The sequence below is a fragment of the Dreissena polymorpha genome, chromosome 9 (genome assembly GCF_020536995.1).
Source record: "Dreissena polymorpha isolate Duluth1 chromosome 9, UMN_Dpol_1.0, whole genome shotgun sequence".
NCBI lineage: Eukaryota > Metazoa > Mollusca > Bivalvia > Myida > Dreissenidae > Dreissena > Dreissena polymorpha.
Window position 1 is genome coordinate 60,582,146 of NC_068363.1, and position 21,551 is coordinate 60,603,696.

General features: G+C 34.1%; 1 protein-coding gene across 1 annotated transcript in view; it reads right to left on the reverse strand.

Annotated features, from left to right (window-relative positions):
- Positions 1-1,482: 1,482 nt before the first annotated feature.
- LOC127846382 (protein big brother-like) overlaps positions 1,483-21,551 on the reverse strand; it is a 62,241-nt gene continuing 42,172 nt past the window's right edge. Inside the window, exon 7 of the mRNA XM_052377592.1 lies at positions 1,483-4,085. Coding sequence (XP_052233552.1) covers positions 3,785-4,085 — 301 coding nt within the window. The 3' untranslated portion in view covers positions 1,483-3,784. The remainder of the gene's footprint in view (positions 4,086-21,551) is intronic.

Genomic DNA, 21,551 nt, shown 5'->3' on the forward strand with positions numbered 1-21,551 from the left:
TTCTCCATGCTAACCTCATTCCAGTATGCTCTTGCTATTTCATAGAGTCTGTTGGTGAGATCTGAGCCATGAGGTCAATGTCATCAGCAAATCTCAAGTTAGAGATGTGTCTTCCACCGATGGAGATAGATAAACAAGCACAAATATGTATGAAATTTCTGACTCGACTTATGACGTGGACATATTCAAAATCTCCGATTTTTACGGTATGTGAATTGCCTATCCAATGATTTGCGTAGGTTGGTCTGGAGCTACACTAGTGGTATATAGCACAAGATCCACATTCTCATGATGCTAGTCATTTTATTGAGAATAAGAAGAGTTACCATTGGAAAATAGTTATTCACTGACTTAATCAGTTTGTTTTTGCAATGTTTAAAACTTGTCTTCAAATGTAATTTATAGGAAATATATAATACTAGTCTAATAAATTCTGGCAATAAAATGAATAAAAAATATTCAATTTTCCCATGATTCAAGCTTAACCACTCTGGAAGCAAAAGCTATTGCCCTACCAATGCATCGTACAGATTTTCAAATTAGTAAATGCTATGTTAAGTAATGAATGTATTTTCCGACTTAGAGATAAAATGTGTCACAAATGCTTTATTATTTTACCGTCTTTGATTGATGATTTTCTTTAAGTTAAGCAATTTTTTTTAAATTCTTAATAATGAGTAACTTATATAGTTTTAATATAATTACAAAATGGATACCTATAAAATAATTGAAAGGGAGACAACTACCAGCAACACATTTTGACTGCAATAACTGTTACTTCCCTTGAATTATAAAGTATTCAATACATCATGAAATCCTCCCAACATGACTGAGTAGTCTTATTTCTGCATTATATAAAAACATTATGTTAAAACACAGGATGTTCTACAAATCTATGCTAAATACAAGTAAAATGGAATGCATTCATTAATCTTTGGCTGTGCGGCTAGCGCAGTGGTTGGTACACTCGCTTCTCATATAGGCAACCCGGGTTCAATTCTGTTCCCAGCAGCGTGTGAGATTGGTTAGTGGTCTCTATACCGGACAGGTGGGGTTTCCTCTGGGTACTTCGGCTTCGCCCCCCACCACAAGAGCACATCAAAATTGCAAAGTCTTTTAGTAACAACAAAACAGCTAGAAATAACAGCTAGAATTCGAAATTCGTCCTAACTTTCATGAGTCTAGTAAATTAATTAAGAAGGAGTGCTGTAGCACACTCCAGGTCCGCACATAATGAAGTCTCTGGCTCGGAAAGGACATCATAAACTTTGAAATACACACACACACACACAATACACGCAAGTGCTACAGCAGGACATCAGTTGGTGTCATACATTCCTTATTTAAATCAGTTTTGCTTATCACGTTCTCATACCATGTTGCTGGCCAAACAAAGTTTGACCAAGGACAACACTGAAGCTGATGTTTATTATTATTTCCATTATCTACCAAGCAGGAACAATAAGCTAGGAACACACTCTGTATTGCAAAATATTTTAATCATTGCAAAATATAGAACATTATGCTGTACATGGTCATAACAATAACAATATAAAGCAGGAAATGCTGTCCAGTAAATCACTTGAGAAGAGATCCTAAAAATTATCCTTTCCATTAAATGTAAAAATTATCTTATGCAATTAAATTTAAGTTTTGATAAACATAGTCCTGTTAAAATTGCGCCCTTTGCACAAAAGGCATTCAATTAACGACTGAAATAATAAATGATTATGTTCTTATTCATTACATAAAATATTTTTAGTATTGTACTTTTTTAGAACTTGGTAATTCTGCAAAGCTAACATTGTTTATGTATTACCATTGTATGTAAAAAAATAATTTGAAATATTTCTGCACATTGGGATTTTAGTTGCAACACAATTTACAATAAATTATGAAATCAGAAAAAAACTCACAATTTAACAAGGTAAACAGATAAGGAATTCACAAAAATCCAGAAATACTGAAAAATAAGCGATGATCAGATTTACAAATATTGCACATAATTGACATTGCACATATATATGTATAAATTAATAAAATATTGCAAATAATTCAAATGGGGAACATGGAATGTGAAGTAACTATACAGAGAATGTATGAAGTGAAAACAAGCTCATACAAGCATAACAAATAAAAGCCATGAAATTAATAAATAACTCCCCTATGTACATGATAATTAAAACAGTGGTGTTTGTTGATAAAACATTCATGCAAATCAACTTTCATCATTGAAAACGCTTTAGGCAAGGCAAATAATACATGTGACATAGGGAAACGCAGTCAAGAATGCATTTCGCAATACCGGTAACTTGTTTTTAATGTCTGCTTTCCAAAAAGCATAACTTGTGTTTGTTTCCTTTCAAACTAATCAACTCAAATTTACAGTCATAGGCTATAAATCAAGCATACATACAAAACCATGTAATAATATTGTTGACAAAATAATTGTTTATGAAGCATAAAGCAAAACACTTGTTCATGGCAAGGAAACGAAACAATTGAGTCATATGTAATAAAATTGTTAATACATTTGGCACATTAACTGGATAAGTATTTAATAACTGTCAAACAACAAATGTTAATGAACAATTTTAGATTTGAGTAAATATTGACAAATTCCAGTACTGAACTTCAGTGATTTAATATATTTGAGATTAAGCACTTATTAATCACAATAAATTTCTTTGGATACTAAAGCAGAAGTGAATCAAGAAATTAGTCCATATACCAATTGCCCCACTAAATGCCAGTAGGTGACAATAATATGTGTCGCGTTCTGAGAAAACTGGGCATAATGCCTGTGCGTAAAGTGTCGTTCCAGATTAGCCTGTACAGTTCGCACAGGCTAATCAGGGACGACATTTTCCGCTTTTATGGTATTTTTAGTTTCAAGGAAGTCCCTGCTTACCGAAAATCAAGTTTAGGCGGAAAGTGTCGTCCCTGATTAGCCTGTGCGTATTGCACAGGCTAATCCGGGATGACACTTTACGCTCATGCATTTTGCTCAGTTTTCTCAGAACACAACAGAATATGAACACTGGTGGAGCTAGAGATCGGAAACCAAACAGTGCAGGCAGACTGACACACTGAGGGACAGTTCTGAATCTATATGCCTCTCTTCTGGAGCATAAACACTTTTTGAATAATTTTATTGACATTATAATTCAAATGGTAATGGCGCACACAAATATTGTTTGAAAATTTTAATTAGTACCTTCATACTAAGGAGCATATTGATGGTATAACCACTTCCATGAAGACATTATTTCAAACAATTCAAATCCCTCTTTTCCAGTAGATATTTATACAGTAACATTTTTTGGTGAAATCATTAAAAAACAAGAGCAGTTCCAAGACAGCAAGCTAAAGTTTTCTTCCACTTGTATAGTTTAATGTATCATTTATGTCAGTCATCTGATTATGAGCAATAATTTTATATTTGAAGTTGAATATCTGTAGATGGTTTATAATATATGTACCGGTAAACTATAAGTTGTCCCAACTTTTTACATTTATAAAAAATAAACATTACATTATATTGAGCATTAGTAGAAATGAGAGATATTCTGTAACAGAATCATTTAATAAATACTTATTTAACTATTTATTTTTGTTATGACAATTTTATGCTGTATTAACCATATATATGCCCCTATTAAATTAATAACTAGAATCTATTATATTACACATGTGTAAGGTTTACAGAAATCACTAATTTTGGGAAACTATTTATAAGTTAATTAAAACAAAGTTCAAGAGTCATGAATAAAGTACAAATATTTCACAATAAGTACATATTTGGTTTCCATGGATACAGTTTCACCGGACAACTGGTTTCCAGGGTCGTTCTAGCAACTAATGGGGACCTGGTTGCTAATGGAGATCTGGTTGCTAAGGAGGTTGCCGGGTGCAGACTGGTTCCCAGGAAGGCTGTATGAGAGGCCAGGGAGGTGAAGGGCAGGTGGGGTCTGTGGTAACTGGGCAGAGTTGCCATGGCAATGCTTGGGCCCACTAGGGAACCAAGTGTGCTGCTAGCCACTAGGGGCTTCACTGGGACTGGAACCTGCACTGCTGACTCACTCCTGAAAGTAGTATTAAAAATGTATTACTCATAGCATGGCTAATTTTTTAATATAAATAATGGCATCAGTTGGAGCTACGGTCAAGTTAAACAGAAAAGAATTCAACCCACTTAACAATCCATGTTGTCCCTGTACCCGTTCACAGCATTTTAATCAACAAATCAGTAGCTTTTTTATCATTCTCACAACTAATTCGTGTTGACATATTTTTTTGTCTAATCTTAATATCAATAAAAACAAAAAATCTTAATGACTTGCAACATTCAACTATGTTCTCCAATTAGCATTTATATAATCAAGAGGTTTAATTGATTTCATTCATCCAAAATAGCTCTTTGTAGTTAAAATGTTATGGAATTAACTGTTTTAAATAAATAAATAAGAATGGTCTTGAAAATCTACCAATATTTCATAAGCCATTAAATCTTGTCTGATTTGCTTGCATGTTCAACCGCCCATTGCTATGGTGTAACATATTGGGTTACATTGTACTCTTATTAGGTCTAGACGGACTGCTTACCAGTGTGATATAACCACAACCCACTAAACACACTTGTTGAAGTACAATGTGAATCTGTCATATTCCAAATTCTCTAATTACTGTTAGCATAATTATCAACTTTATTAAAATTTGCATTCTTGTAATATCATTTTTTTGCAATTATTAGCATGTATCATGATGACTTGTTTAGCAGAAAATATCCCCCAACACCCATTGACTTTGTTTAAATAATTTGTATTATGCTATTGTCTTATTTTAATGTCTAGTATGGACCATTCACAAATTGGCAAAAATACCATTATTTAAAAAAAATCATAGAATGAAACCCTGTCCAGATTTAGAAGTGCAATGGTATTCATAATTGGATTTTTTGTATATGGTTTGCAGTTACAACATGAAAGAAAAATCAATCAGCATCCCAAAGTTTATTACAACAGCAGGTATTTATAAAAGCTTCTCTCATCAAGTCAAATCTCAATGCTGAGGTCCAAAATTTGCTTGAAAATCTAATAGGCTACAACAAAGTTCACATTTCCAGAATTGTTCAGCATTATTCTTCCTTGATTCTGATTATTTTCCTGGTAGAACCCAAAATTTCATATTACAGTTTCAGCAAAACATACTGCAGTTCGTCCTACAAGGTGTACTTTCAGATTTTTTCAAACGAATTAGTCAATCTGAAATATATATTTTCCTGTACAAAAAAAAACAGATTCGGTTTAAAGCAAATATGTTTTAAATAACTAGCTGGAAAAAAATTATGAAAAATTAAATGTTCTTTTTTCCAATAATTATTTTTATCACATGCTATAACCTGTTTCACATGTAATACAACCATTACATATTTTTTTATATTACACATGTGTAATACAACATTTTTAAGCGTTTTAATTGGCTTACTTTTCGTTTATTGACCAATGGCATTTTGTTATTTTGCTGAATGATGTCACGAAATGTAAACAACATTCGAGATTTATCATAATGTTTGCGTAAATATTTATTTCATTTGCTCATTTAAAAGCATGTGATAAAAAAGATCCGACACTCATTGTCATATCATACCAAAGGCTCGCTTACTAACAAAATTCCTGAACTCGTTTGATAAAATATTGTATGATATGACAACTCGTGTCAGATCCTATATTTCCATAAGCCTGTACAAAATAAAGGATTTTTTTCATTAATTGATTTGTTCGATGTTATGTGTGACAATTTAACCCTTCACCACTTAGATACGTATTTTGACGCATTTGTAGTCCCTTAAAAAGTAAAATTTAATTAAATACCTTTCTCACTAATTCAAGTTTTAAAGGCTTCATTTCCAAACCTTAGATACTGATGAGCAGCAAACAGCATTAAACCTGAACAGACTGCGATTTACTCTCAGGCTGTCCTGGTTTTATGCTGTTTGCACATGGCCATTTTCACTTTGCTTCTGAGTGGGAAAACGTTAAATAAAAATTAATATATGAGCTGGTATCTGGAAAAACCGGGCTTAATTCATGTTTCATTTTCTGCAAAAGCTGGATTTTTGTTTAGATGAGACTTCCTTCAACATCAAAAAATCATAAATGTAGAAGGTGTTGTCCCTGATTAGCCTTTTGGACTACACAGGCTAATCTGGCCTGTGAATATAGCACAGGCTAAACCAGAACAACACTATAAACTCTTGCAATAAGCCCAGTTTTCCAACTTAGCAGCTCATGTCTAAAACATATTCAAATTAATGAATTTTGGTCGAAATAATGAATGGTAAAACAAAATGCTTCATCATTCAGAGGAGATTTTCAAATGAAACCTATCTGTATATTTATTTCTATATTTAGAATATTTCTTATAGAAATTCCTTCAAGTGAACAGTGCATACCCTGATGAGATGCCGCATCATGCAAAGGCCTTTTTTCTAGACGCTAGGCATAAATAGGTTAAGGACACTCTTGTGAGCAGAAGACATTTGAGGCTCGCTCTGTGAAAAGAAGGTTAAAGGCATATGTGTAAAGTGTCATCCCAGATTAGCCTGTGCAGTCCCCACAGGCTAATCAGGGACGACACTTTCCGCCTAAACTGGATTTTTACTATGAAGAGCCTTTCTTTGAACAAAAAATATCATAAAAGCAGAAAGTGTCATGCCTGATTAGCCTGTGCAGACTGCACAGGCTTATCTGGGACAACTATTAACACACATGCATTTAACCACCTTCGCTCAAAGCACTACTAATTTGTAATTGCTTGATAAAATGTAGTGGCAGGTTAGAGATTAACTTATTGAATTAGCCACAGTTTGTAAAATTGTTACAACAATCCAGTGAGTGGTTCCCAGGTAAATTAGTGACTCAATCAGGCCTGCAATCATGTCATTAGTTTTAGCTTTGTGCTGTTGATGATTAACTGTACTAAGAGAAGGTCACATGGACTGTTTTACAATGAGGCGTCAAATGCACTCCTTGTTTTCAAACCTTTAAAAACAATCTGATAAATAAACAACTTTGTAATCAATACATGTTGCACCCACACCCGGGATAGGATATTGCTATGCAGAGTAAACTTCTATTGGCAGGTGTAAACAAAGTGGCATGAGTATTGAATAAATGTAAAACATATTTTGATTCATTGTATATTCTGCCTTGCATTGGCTTGGTTTTAAAGAATCTAAAGCATAGGTGACCTCATTGTTGAACAGTAGTCAATCTCTGGGAAAACAGGGATTAATGCATGTGGGAAAAGCATTGTACCAGTCCACGCATGCTTATCCGAGGGTCATTTTTTGCCTTGACTGGTTTTTTGTAAAGAAGAGACTTCCTTCAAATAAAAAATTCAATAAAAGTACGAAGTGTCCTCCCTGATAAGCCTGCGCAGACTGATACTTTAACCACATGCATTCAGCCTGGTTTTCCCAGAGATGGGCTCATATGAGTTATTAACCCTTTGCATGCTGGGAAATTTGTCATCTGCTAAAATGTCGTCTGCTGAATTTCTAAAATTAGCATTTTCTTTGATTTTTTTTTCAAAGAATATTATCAGAATAGCAAACAGTTTGGATCCTGATGAGACGCCACGTTCTGTGGCGTCTCATCTGGATCCAAACTGTTTGCAAAGGCCTTCAAAATTCGGTTCCCGCACTGAAAGGGTTAAAACTTAAAACTGATATTGATTATCGTTTCTTAAACTAAAGACATCAATCAAGTGTAATAATTATTCCACTTATGTTTACATTTAAAATGAAGTATTTGAATTTAAATCCCTATAACAATTATTATCCGTCCATTTTTGCCGTTTGTAACCATTACCTTTGCCCTAAGGTAGATGGCTATCAATTTAAATGAACACTTAGTACTTCAACCATAGTTTCAATTTTCCTTTGTTTATTATGTGAGATGTTGTTTGTTATGAAAGAAAAGCATGACCTTAAGATTATAATTATGTAAAGTTTTAACAGAACATGGCACGTTTTCAGATATCTGTCTGCAAGAAAATAAAAGAATCTACAAAACAAAGACGCAGTTACAATAAGATTCAATAAACATGTTTACAGTGTTTAAGAAATACGCAGTTAAATGTCAACATCATCTAGTGCTTCTATTCACAGGGTGATAAAGCTTACAGCTAATCAGTCAATAGTCTGTATATATAAAAGGACACATGAGTCACATCATGCGAAAATGGGTCTTATGCCATATGCAGCCTGTGTAGCTCCGACCAGCCTGCACATAAGCCTTGTCTGGTCTGGTGGCTCATATGTTTACAGTACAGGTTCAGAAAGTCTGTTCACAGTATCAATATGAATATGGCAGAAATGATGTATCCTATCAGAAAAAGAGCAACAATTCCTAAGCATTTGAGCAATAACTTAATTTATGGATCAAATCAGCGTGTCTTATGTTTCAAGGGGCATACATTATTTTTACAGTTATCATTCAGATGCACATTAATTTTATAGATTCATTTCAGCTGATTGGCCTTTCTTGAATTATGTATATCAGAACTCCAAACTATTGTCCATCGCCAGATAAACAATAACACTTCATTTTTTACTAAAAAAAAAACATGACACAATTTGATATGTCCATTTGATTGTACTTCTTTTTTAAACATAAAATGTCTTTGTGTATTGAACATAAATCCCTTTGTAAATGATAATCTTGAATCACTACAAATTTTTAACACTAATGGGTTTGTGATCCACCCAAGATAACCTGAAACCCTCCATCCCAAGTGTACATCCCAGAAATCAGTACATTTAACAATATTTCACAGATCTGGTATTTGGTATATAGCACCAGTCATCACAGACCGCACCTTGTACCACCACAGCTAATGGCTCCTGACAGCCCACCACTGTTAAAGCAGCACTGCTAATGCACCCACACCTCTTTCTCCCTGTGTTTGTGTTTCCTTTCAATCATTTTATCAAGCTACTAAACAGTAACGAGCCAAGCTCTAAGAAAACAGGGCTTAATGCATATGCGTCAAGTGTTAAACCAGATTAGACTGCGCAGTCCCCACTGGCTCATCAGGAACAACACTTTCAGCTTTTATGAAATTCTTCCTTCAAAGGAATCCCCTTCTTAACGAAAATCCAGTTCAAGCGAAAAGTGTCATCCCTGATTAGCCTGTGCAGACAGGGTTTATCTAGGGCAAACTAAACCCACATGTATTAAGCCCTGTTTTCACAGAGCGACTTAAATTCTTTCTTTAAATCCTCTCAATATTAGATCAAGGATGATTCATGGCAAACATCTCTCTTCATTCTTTTATGTCAAGGTTAACCTATTTCATGATCATGTTAAGAAACTTATCAACATTTTTGTGGTCACCTGTTTTATAAATAATTCACCACAAAGCCAAACAGCACAAAGAAATGGGGGAATTTTCACTAGATCTTGGCTATCTGTGTCAACATGTGGTTTTGCCATATACATGTACTGCAGCCAATTTCAATATTGAACTTCAAAAACTATTCTATGATTTCTATCAATACTATGGTTATTATTATTATCATTGAGTCACCTGCCTATCTTGGAGCAAATAAAAATTAGTTTTGCTTTACTTTTCATTTGAAACATTTTTAATATGTCATAATTTCATTATTTATGCAACATTAAATAAATAAGAACTTTCGCAGATAAAATGCTGTTAAATCTATGGGCCATTGGAGGACTTCCATTCCCATAATTGTTTTAACCCTTTACCACTTAGGTATGTATTTTAACCCTTTACCACTTAGATACATTACATAATTTTAACCCTTTACCACTTAGATACGTATTTTAACCATTTACTACTTAGATAGGTATTTTAACCGTTTACCACTTAGATACGTATTTTAACCATTTACTACTTAGATACGTATTTTAACCATTTACTACTTAGATACGTATTTTAACCATTTACTACTTAGATACGTATTTTAACCATTTACTACTTAGATAGGTATTTTAACCGTTTACCACTTACATAAGTATTTTAACCCTTTACCACTCACATAAGTATTTTAACCCTTTACCACTTAGATACATTACATAATTTTAACCCTTTACCACTTAGATACGTAATTTAACCCTTTACCACTTAGATACATTACATAATTTTAACCCTTTACCACTTAGATACATTACATAATTTTAACCCTTTACCTCTAGATATGTATTTTATTCCTTTACCACTTAGATATGTATTTTAACCCTTTACCACTTACATAAGTATTTTAACCCTTTACCACTTAGATAAGTATTTTAACCCTTTACCACTTAGATAAGTATTTTAACCCTTTACCACTTAGATATGTATTTTAACCCATTACCTCTTAGATACATATTTTAAACCTTTACCACTTAGATATGTATTTTAACCTTTTACCACTTAGATATGTATTTTGATGCATTTGTAGTCCCATAGAAAGTTCAATTAAAGACCTTTCTTACTAAATTCAAGATTTAAAGGATTCATTTCTAACCCTTAGATACTGATGAGCAGCAAACAGCATAAAACCTGAACAGACTGTGAGTGACTCGCAGGCTGTTCTGGTTTTATGCTGTTTGCACATAGCCATTTTTACTTTGCTCTGAGTGGGAAAGGGTTAAGATACTGACTTCAATATCAACACAACATAGATATCTTATTGTTTTTATCTTTTAGACAACTTTTAATAAGACTTAATTAATGCATATGTATGATTGTCTGGTTAGCGCAGTGGTTGCATGTTGTGTATGTCTGGTTAGGACAGTGGTTGCACATGGTTTATGTCTGGTTAGCGCAGTGGTTGCACGTTGTGTATGTCTGGTTAGGACAGTGGTTGCACATGGTTTATGTCTGGTTAGCGCAGTGGTTGCACGTTGTGTATGTCTGGTTAGGACAGTGGTTGCACATGGTTTATGTCTGGTAAGCGCAGTGGTTGCATGTGCTTCTCACTGGGTCCAATTCCCAATCCCACTTGAGTCTGGTTGGTGGTCACCATACCAGACAGGTGGGTAATTTCCCCATGGTACTCCGGCTTCCACCCACAGAATAAGACAACACCAAAATTTAAAATCATTCAACTAAATAGCTGGAAATTGCAGCTTTAATAATTCAAAATGTGTCCTAACTATTCTATTAAGTCTAGTAAGTTAATAATGTAGGAGTGCTGGGACACACTCTGAGTCTGCACATAATGCAGCATCAGGCACAGAGGGACATCATTAACCCATTTGTGCCTAGTGGACACTCCCATCCTTTTAAATTGGATCAATTTATTCTCAAAATTAGGGATGTCTAGTATATTTATTTCTATTTTTTAAATATTACTTACAGAAATTCCTTTAAGCAAACAGCGCAGACCCTGATGAGAAGCCGCTTCATGCAGCGTCTCATTTGTGCCTACGCTGTTTGCCAAGGCCTTTTTTCTAGACGCTAGGCATAAATGGGTTAACTACAAAATACATATGCACAGTGTTTATGATTCCACTATATAAGAAAACCACTTTAGAAAATTGTATAATTTAACTTCAAACAAGCTAAACCCACAAACTATCTCAAACTGTCAAAGTCCCTATTTTTGCCACAAAAAACTTTAACTTATCACATTTTGATGCCCATGGTTACTGATACCGCTGTTAAGATATGTTTTATGAACATGATAATGATCCACACCATCAAAAATCATGTGGTGATTTTATGTTTATTTAAAGACCCCCAGCTAAAGGGTTAAAAAGCTAATCCACAAATAACAGACATAGTTGTGGTCACATCTTTGGGGGCCATTCTCTTTGACACCGAATACTGTCTGTAAACAAGGAATACTAACTAACTATTTGATCTCCATAAAACCATTACTCAGCAATTGATCTACATGATAATTGGCATAAACTTTCTGGAGTCTATTGAAATAAGGTCAATAGATTAGTATAAATTTTAGTTCATAAAGGTGAGTCATCATGTTAGAATACAAACATTGTGCTGTTAAAAGTCATGTAACTTTTTGAAAAAGGGTACTGGTACAAACGATAAAATGTTCATTATAATATTGAATGTGCAATATCTGGAACTGATTATAAAATCCCAGCATTGTTAACACTGTGGCATTTGATTATTATTGTAAAATGTGAAATATGATTAAGTTTAAACCTATTTATTTCAGATTTTATTAAAAGGCTCATTGAAAAAAACATTTGCTTTTTTGGGGAAAAATCAGTTATTTGTGCTCCTGGAAAGTTCTTGAGAAAGCACCCAAGTGGAAATCAAATCAGTTTTTCTGGTCCCAAGACAGTCACCATAAAGACCTATTGTACCATTCTGACTCTTGTAAGACATGAGTAATAACCAAGTAACTTTGATGTGAATAGTGTATGGTATAGTTTTCAGCTCAACATTACAAGGAAATTACTGACAAAAATATATTTGAGCCTTTCCCTGCGAAAATGAGGCAATGCATGTGCGCAAAGTGTCACCCCAGATAAGCCTGTGCAGTCAGCCTTAAGTGGATTTCAAGTAAGAAGAGACGTCATTTAAACGAACGATACAATACAATGCAATCAGAAAATGCGGTCCCTGATTAGCCTGTGTGAACTGCACAGGCTAATCAGGGACGAAACTTTCTGTGCATGCATTCAGCCTGGTTTTAGCAGAGAGAGGCTCATATACTTTAACCCTTTGCATGCTGGGAAATTTGTAGTCTGCAAAAATGTCGTCTGCTGAATTTTTAAAATTAGCATTTTATTCGATTTTTTTCCAAAGAATACTATCAGAATAGCAAACAGTTTGGATCCTGATGAGACGCTGTGGCGTCTCATCTGGATCCAAACTGTTTGCAAAGGCCTTTTTAATTTGGTTCCCGCACTGAAAGGGTTAAAAATGTTCATAGCTTACATCTATCCAGTATCAACATAAAACCTGAGCAACAAAATACCGGTGTTCTATCAACAATACTGGAAGAAGAGTTCTCTCCCTTTGACTGACTGCCTAGAGGCTCTCTCAGTGGTCAAGTGGTCACTGATGCCAGGTCATGAGTCACCACTTACTGGGGAAAACCCATCACACTACCAGGCCATAAACCTGTAACTCTCATTTATGGAGGTCATTTATGTCACTGGCAATCTGTCCAGTCAGTAGATAGAGGTAGTGGTTTTGACAGGTAGCTAGTTGGTCACAGTTCATGGGCATTAATTAAATGTTAAGCCACGGCTACTTAACATGTAGTGAACAAGTTTATGTATGTATTTTAGTCTTAGCATAATTTAAACTGATAACATCATGGTACAGTTGAACACCAATATTTTTAATACCTTTAATTCTAATTAATTGCTATTTTAAAATGTTTTCCAGATCCTGATTTTTACTTCTTTCTACATGTAATGCTAAATTGTTACATCCTTAATAACAATTTTCTAATCTGAAGTCATCTATATTTCAAACTAAAATTTCAGTCTCAAAAATGTTTGTCACACTTTTACACATTGGCATTGATCAACAGTGGTTTTGCACCTTCTCTAGTTGTCTGGCTTATCAAATAAGTGTTGATTTTATAATTTATAAAAACAATTGCCAACAAAGAATTAGATTCAGTATCAGGAAAAAAACTGCAGCAAAAAATGAACTATATGACTGTGTTACAAAAAATATTTATATTATGAATGTATATTAAATTATGCAATAGTTTGTGTTTTAACTACATAAATCTTTTTTTCATTTTTTTAATTATTTGTAAATTCATTTGTTAATTAATCCCAAAGCAGTTTAATCTGGTTTAGAACCTTTATATTGCAATAACTTCATTACTGGTAATTCACTGCTGTGACCTTAAAATAACATAGATGGATCCCTTATTTACTTTACTCTGAATTTCTACAATCACTTCATTGTAAATGAATCAAACAGCACCATCCTAATTCCATCAGCTGTATGAACACAGAGTAAATGCTGCCCACTCCAGACATGACAAGATACAGTTGAGATAATTCATAGTTGAGCATGACCTCGATTTGGTCAAGGCTAAAACATTCTCCATATTCTGTTGTACACATGGGGAAAGCACATGACTATTCAACAGATTATCACAATGTGTTTCCTGTCATTGAGCTTCTACTGGGATTGTATGGTGAGATTTCATAATCTAACTGCTACATTGTGTCACAACATTACAACAATATACCCTACCCACAATGTCATGATGTGAACTCAATTTAACCTCCCATTGAAGTAAAATACTAAATTAACTCAAGCAATCCGCCATGACTCAGAATGAAAATAGACACTCCTAGACCCAAGAGATTCCTACCAACCCGTAATGGCCCTAGGGAGCTAGTCAAACCCTTTATTGCCCCTTTCCACAACACTCCCACACATATGTTCTCATCAAGGTCAAAATTACCGTAGCATTCCTATCAACTAGGGAGCTACAAGTAGTCGGTCCCTTTTTACCCCACACAAATGCTCTTATCAAGGTCACATGATCGGGTTAGCATGCCTCCTACTTCCAGCTTTCATGTTTAATCTCTTGCATGGCTAGGCTTCACTCTCCAACAATAAACAGATACCTGGGTAATACTGCTTCAATCATCACTGGCTGTTACATTACAATAAGACAACCATTTCACGACCATTTCACGGCACATTAGGCAATCCATTAGTTCACGGTTGGATGCCGGCTGCACCCATCACAGGATCAAAGGCTTTATTGACATTCACTCATAATACATGTAATAATGATAATAAACAGGAAAAATGATATATTATAAAAAGGATCTTTTTTATATACCGGTAGTTTAAAGAACAGTGATTGTTTCATGCAAATAGTCATTTCTTACAATTAAACTATTTTTAATCAAAATCATTAAAACATGACAAAAAAGGAATATATTGAAAACCTTATTGCATTCAGTAAGTGCAGAAAATAATGGCAGGAAACCATTAGCTCAGGAATGTGGATATTTTTGTCATGATCCCATTGTGAAATATGGCTCAGAGCTACATTGCAGAAATTCTATTTATGATTCCTCCCCTATGCTATAATATCTCCGTTTAGATAACAACATGATACTTTTAATATGTGTACTTCATGTGCAATATTTCCTTAATACAGGAAGAAAACAAATAATACAGGAAGGTTTTACTACCACTAGATTGTAACAAATGTTACTGATTTGATTTCTCAAAGTGTAATATTTCTAATATTAATGAAAAACATCATAGTATTGTAAGCAAAAGGAGTGATTGTACAGAAAACAATAAATGTCTTTTTAAAAGATGTACGGTGTTGATGTGTTTTGATTTGTTTTGTTGAAAATGATCGTCAATAGAATAAAAAAGTTATGAGTAATGTTACTAATGTTTTTCTAAACAATTCTTAGCCACATTACATACATTAAAATGAGTAGTTTGCAATCTTATCGGATATTTTTTCGAGAATGTAAACACCCCATGAAGACTTGTATTTCTGAGAACAAGCTTAAGACCCAGAAAGGGGATGTGCATGGCAATGCCAGTATAACCCCATAACTAGTAATGGCGGGGTATAATTAATGCTTACTAAAGTTAGTAAAAAATCAGTTTTGTTAGTATCATTATTTTTCTGTCAATCAACCACTGTTGAGGAAATGTACTTACCTATGTTTGCCCCATGCAACAGAATCTAAAATCGTTTTATTTGCTGTTTCATAATTATTATTATCACGGTGCCTATACCACGTGACTTTTTCCGATCTGTGTTTGGAGAATAAAACGCGACCCAGTTAACATTTTTAAGGATCTCTTTTTAAATATTTCATCATTTTTAATGGGATAAAGTGGAAAGCCCGTTCATTTGTACGAGTTTTCTATAGGTATCATGATCTTTTTAAACAAATAAGCATTTTTTCAGTAAAGTTCAACCGCATTCTCCAAACACAGATCCGAAAAAGTCACATGGTATAGGCACCGTGATTATGACAAATCAATTTATTTTAATGTCAAAGCTCTTTTAAACAGGACAATCATAGAGAATGAATACTTGATATTTATCAAAGCATTTATTCAAGTGAATCAGATTAGAGCCTGTTGAGCATTAACTGTGGGTATCTGTCAGAAATAGGAACTTTGATGTCCAGATGGGATCTTGATTACCTAATGGGAAGTGAGTCACTTTCTTTAAAACCAGTATAGTTTTAATGTGAGGATCAGATTTTCTCAATCTTAAACCAATAAATAAATATAGATGAGGAATATTTATTTGGACAGATTAATAATCTTATCAGGGTGCCATTAATAAAATGTTGTTAACTTACATGAAATTCAAAACGACCAAGTTTATGCCAATACCAACACGTTCACCCACATTTGTTGTGGAACCACAAATTGTGAATACTAGCAAATCTTACACACCGGGGTAATTAGGTTTTATCTTGTTTGAGCATTGTAACCATAGTTCAAGTTTTGTTGTATACAACCAAATCTTTTATTTCATTAAAGAATCGCTTAACATTATTGTGTCATACATAAATAATTTTTTAAGTAAAAGTAAAACAAGGGCTGTTTGTAAAACATGCATGCCCCCCATATGGGCTGTCAGTTGTGGTGGTAGCCATTGTGTGATTACGTTTTTTGTCACTGTGACCTTGACCTTTGACCTAGTGACCTGAAAATCAATAGGGGTCATCTGCAAGTCATGATCAATGTACCTATGAAGTTTCATGATCCTAGGCGTAAGCATTCTTGAGTTATCATCCGGAAACCATTTTACTCTTTCGAGTCACTGTGACCTTGACCTTTGACCTAGTGACCTGAAAATCAACAGGGGTCATCTGCCAGTCATGATCAATGTCCCTATGAAGTTTCATGATCCTAGGCATAAGCATTCTTGAGTTATCATCCGGACACCATTTTACTCTATCGAGTCACTGTGACCTTGACCTTTGACCTAGTGACCTGAAAATCAATAGGGGTCATCTGCCGGTCATGATCAATGTCCCTTTGAAGTTTCATGATCCTAGGCAAAAGCATTCTTGAGTTATCATCCGGAAACCATTTTACTGTTTCACCAGTACATAATATAATCTGCAAATGTGGTCCTAAACTGCATCCAAGAACGAGTCACTGTGACCTTGACCTTTGACCTAGTGACATGAAAATCAATAGGGGTCATCTGCCTGTCATGATCAATGTACCTATGAAGTTTCATGATCCTTTGCATAAACGTTCTTGAGTTATCATCCGGAAACCATCTGGTGGACGGACGTACGGACGGACCGACATGTGCAAAACAATATACCCCCTCTTCTTCGAAGGGGGGCATAAAAAGATAAAAAAATTTAAGGAAGTATGATATTAATTCAGGTGGTGTAATGATTGTAATAATAAAATGAAAACACATTACATACATGATGGTAACGGGTCAATTGACCAGTCGCCAAATTATCGATCGCTCCGCCCACACAGTCACGTGGTAAAGTGATTGGAAAACTCCGACAAGCAGATCGCAATGATGGCGGATTAGGCGGGTGAAATCGTATATTTTGTAATGATGTATCAGGCTATTTTCTAAAATATAAATTGTTAAAGCGGCAAAATAAAATAAACTGCTTTGTAAAACTTTAATACAATCATATATGCTGTAGAGAGAAATTGCGTAATCAAAATAAATATGTAAACGAAAGACTGACTATCAGAAACGTTTCATATACATATATAAGGAGCTGAATAAAATATGTAAAAATGAACATTTATTTTATTATAATCTTGGATTTTTATTAAACATCCTTAGGGCTATTTATAAATTATATATTTATATATAATTATTTAGATGAATATATATTAAGTATCAAATCCAAATGCCGCATCTATATCATTACGAATGAGTGCGTTTTCCCGTTTATTAAAATGTATAGATCTCTGGTTTATTGTGTTATTTTCAAACAGAGACAAAGATTGTCTTTATTAAGATATAAATCAAATTTTGAGTTAAACCATAATTTAATATATGCCTAATTTCGTGGTTTCATTTACATATAGTCCGATATGCATTTTTATATCATTTTTTTAATGCGAACCTCTTACAGTTCACTTTCGAAAAATTAAATGTTGGTTTTCCAGTGCTATTCACGAATATTCGAATGTAATTTATTAAGTATATACTGCATTTGTTTATTATTAGATCACCTTTATATGTTCATTGCAATGTTCACATTTCTCCCCATATCAATATAATGTATTGTACACTTTACATATGAAGTCACGATAGTATAGCTGGCTAAGCCGCGTTGAACACACCCTTTGCTGTTGTTTTTACTTTAGTTAAAACAATATTTAAGTTAATAATTTATGAATGTTTCCGTTGTTTATAATCCACAGAAAATAAATATGTTATTGGCAGTAATTAAACAGTTTTCTTTTCTTGTGTACAGAACCTAACAATGCCTCAATGTTCCTACATTCTGATGAACATATACTGTTATTTATTAATTATCGACAATTACGCCGAGATTATTAAAAAGAAACACGTGACACTGTGGCAATTATTAGGTTGCCCAAACTGCTCAATTATATTGTGCATGAAACGCTTTAACACGTTTTAAAGAACGCACAGCTGTTGTGTTCATTTTTTTCATTACTCGTTCATATTTTCAAGAAAGATAAGTAAAATAATGTCCTTTTATACAGTGTGTATAACACCTACAGTTTTAAATTATGATCAAACAGCATTAAGCAGGCATTTGATATACAATCTGTGTAAACCGTTAAAAGTTACGCTCATTCCATATGTACTACATGCTTTGTTTGTCGGACAAAATGGCTGCCAGATAAACGCTGCTAAGGGGTGTGTGAAAAATCGATATCTGATTGGCTTATCGGAAAATTTGATTGACAGGTGGCGACTGGTTAATTAATTAATTAATTAATTAAGTGAATGTACATGATTTTGTAAATTGTGTGTAAAAAGTAAATTTCAATATTTTGGGGGAAAAAAATCAATAGAAAAATGAAGGATAGGCAATAATAGAACGTTTGTGGGCTAAACATATCTTAAATATTTGAAATTCGCTATAAACTGATTCCACGCCTCTATTACTGATAATGACATTCATCAGTTAAAAGTGCATGTTACCTGATTACCTGCAGTGCAAGGGTTCCCAGTGCAGTGTAACAGATACACATGCATCATTGTTCTACTCAGTTACACAAAATTCCCCCTGTACATGTGGTATACATATCATGGGTTACAAAATACATCTTTCGCCTCATTTAAAGGCTGTCGACTTACTCATAGCAGTAGGTACGAATGCTGAATCATCGATTAGTTTTGCACTTATTAACTTCTTTGGCAACTATGTATTGAAGCATTTGGAAACAGATTTGTGTAATGCTATACATTATTCTGATTAGTAATCTATAAAATAAACCTAAAATTAATTGGTTATATTAGACGTAACATATTGCAATCAGCTCCTGTAAAACAATTCAACAAGACTTTAGTGCATAAAGGTTCTGTGGTAAGCGATAAACCATTAGAAAAAGATCAAAATTTTAAAATATCATACCTCTTGTTGTATAAACACAAAGTTACTGTTCTTTTTTTTAAGTTCTTACATAAAATAATGTTTTATCTTTCTATACTCAAGATATCGGGGTAAAATATAACTTTGTTTGGTTTTCATGAAAAGTACCCCAAGACCTCAAAAAGTCGCTTCTCACAAATAAATTATTTAAAATGGTTTCTATGGTTTGGGTTTTCATGGCTGCTAAGTGATTAACCAACAGGGATGGTTGGGTGTGAGTTGCCTGTAAAATACCCCTAAAATAATGCACCCTAGTGTTTTTGAAACCACAGATTAAATCTGAGTTTCTTTCAAGGAGTTCTACAAAGATTTGACAAAGGCTGAATCAGTTTGTCATGCCAACAATACAAGGTTATGGTATGAATTCCAGCTATGCACTTAGTTTTTAAGCTCTCACAATGTCCTATATGGCATGTCAGGACACAATGAACTCTTGTATGGTACTACCATTATACATGTGTTATGAGATTTAAACCAACTTTCTAAATAAGCTATAAACATTATGTCGCAAGTACACAACCTTCTTTTGCCAGATCCTTACCAGATCCTATTTTAAAAAGCTACTTTATTGGTACATGTATCCCAGTTGAGGCTTTTCCTATATAACACCCCATCAGTTTACTATGCACTCCAGCGTAACCAGCTGTTACCTGGAGCTTAGGATAACCGCCAATTAGGAAGCACAAAGGGACGCCGGCTTAAAACACCTTACAAACCCTAATTATACACCTCACATGTCTTGAAAGCCTGAAAAACAAGCAGTCACCAACATCTGAACTAGAATACGTTTTAAATTTGAGCTGAACAATATGATGGTTAATCTAACACTGACCACAATTCAGAGTGAATGGAAGTAATAACCTTGTGCAATTGGTTTGGAATTATTATTCAAGGGGGCAAGATGGCTCAGGACAATTGGGCGGCTGTGTTGGAATGAAGCAGGCTGTCTTGATTGAAGGCTGGAAAAAGAGAATCCTGTTTTCCTATTGTTTTGAGGAGGATATGTGAGGCATTGATATTTGATCCATCTTTTTGAGCTTGAGAAATTAGAAATTAATTAATGAATAAAAACAAATATTAAAGATTGATTAACATTTCACACCAGGAGGCACTGTCCTTACTTTTGAATCTGTTTTTTTAGCTTGGCTGTTTTCGTCTGTTTATTGTCATAGCCAGCTCTTCATGTCTTTCCGCCATCCGCCGTCTGCGTTGTGCTAAAACCTTAACATTTTGTTAACCTTTTGAACATTGGTATTAAAATGAAAGTGCTTCCACCTACAGCATTCAAGCTTCATATGTAGCTGCATCTTGATGAGTTCTACGCGCCACACCCATTTTTGGGTCACTAGGTCAAAGATCAAGGTCACTGTGACCTCTTAAAAAAAAATAATCTGACAATCTTTCTTTAATTCAAAACTGCACCCACAGCCGAGCGTTGGCACCCGATATGCCGTGCTTTTGTTTGGGTTTTTTAATGCTTTTCTGTGAGATCTATTTAAGGCTAGCCTTTGACATTAATAGAACTAAATATGTGTCTATAGTATGAACAATTTTGTTTTAAGTTAATGACAAGAAATGTATCCTAAGGACATGGATTCCCCGGCTTGACTTTAAAGAAAGTGACATGTTTCTTTGCATGCTACAAAGCGTCTATGATGATCACTTGTGCCAAAATATTTTGGAATCCATGATGCAGGACAAAGTAATGGGCCGGACATAAAAATATACGTTCAATATATAAATATAATTATATAAGGAATATAAAAAAAAACACAAATAGTCCATTGTGACTTGGACATTTACGGGAGCGACAACGTTTGATGCACATGATAGGTTGTCTTGATATGATAATCATTTGCACAAACTTATGACCAAAATACCATCCTGCACGACAAAATTATGAGCGGGTCACATAATGTCATACACACTAAATACATACACTAACATAGATAAGAGGAACAT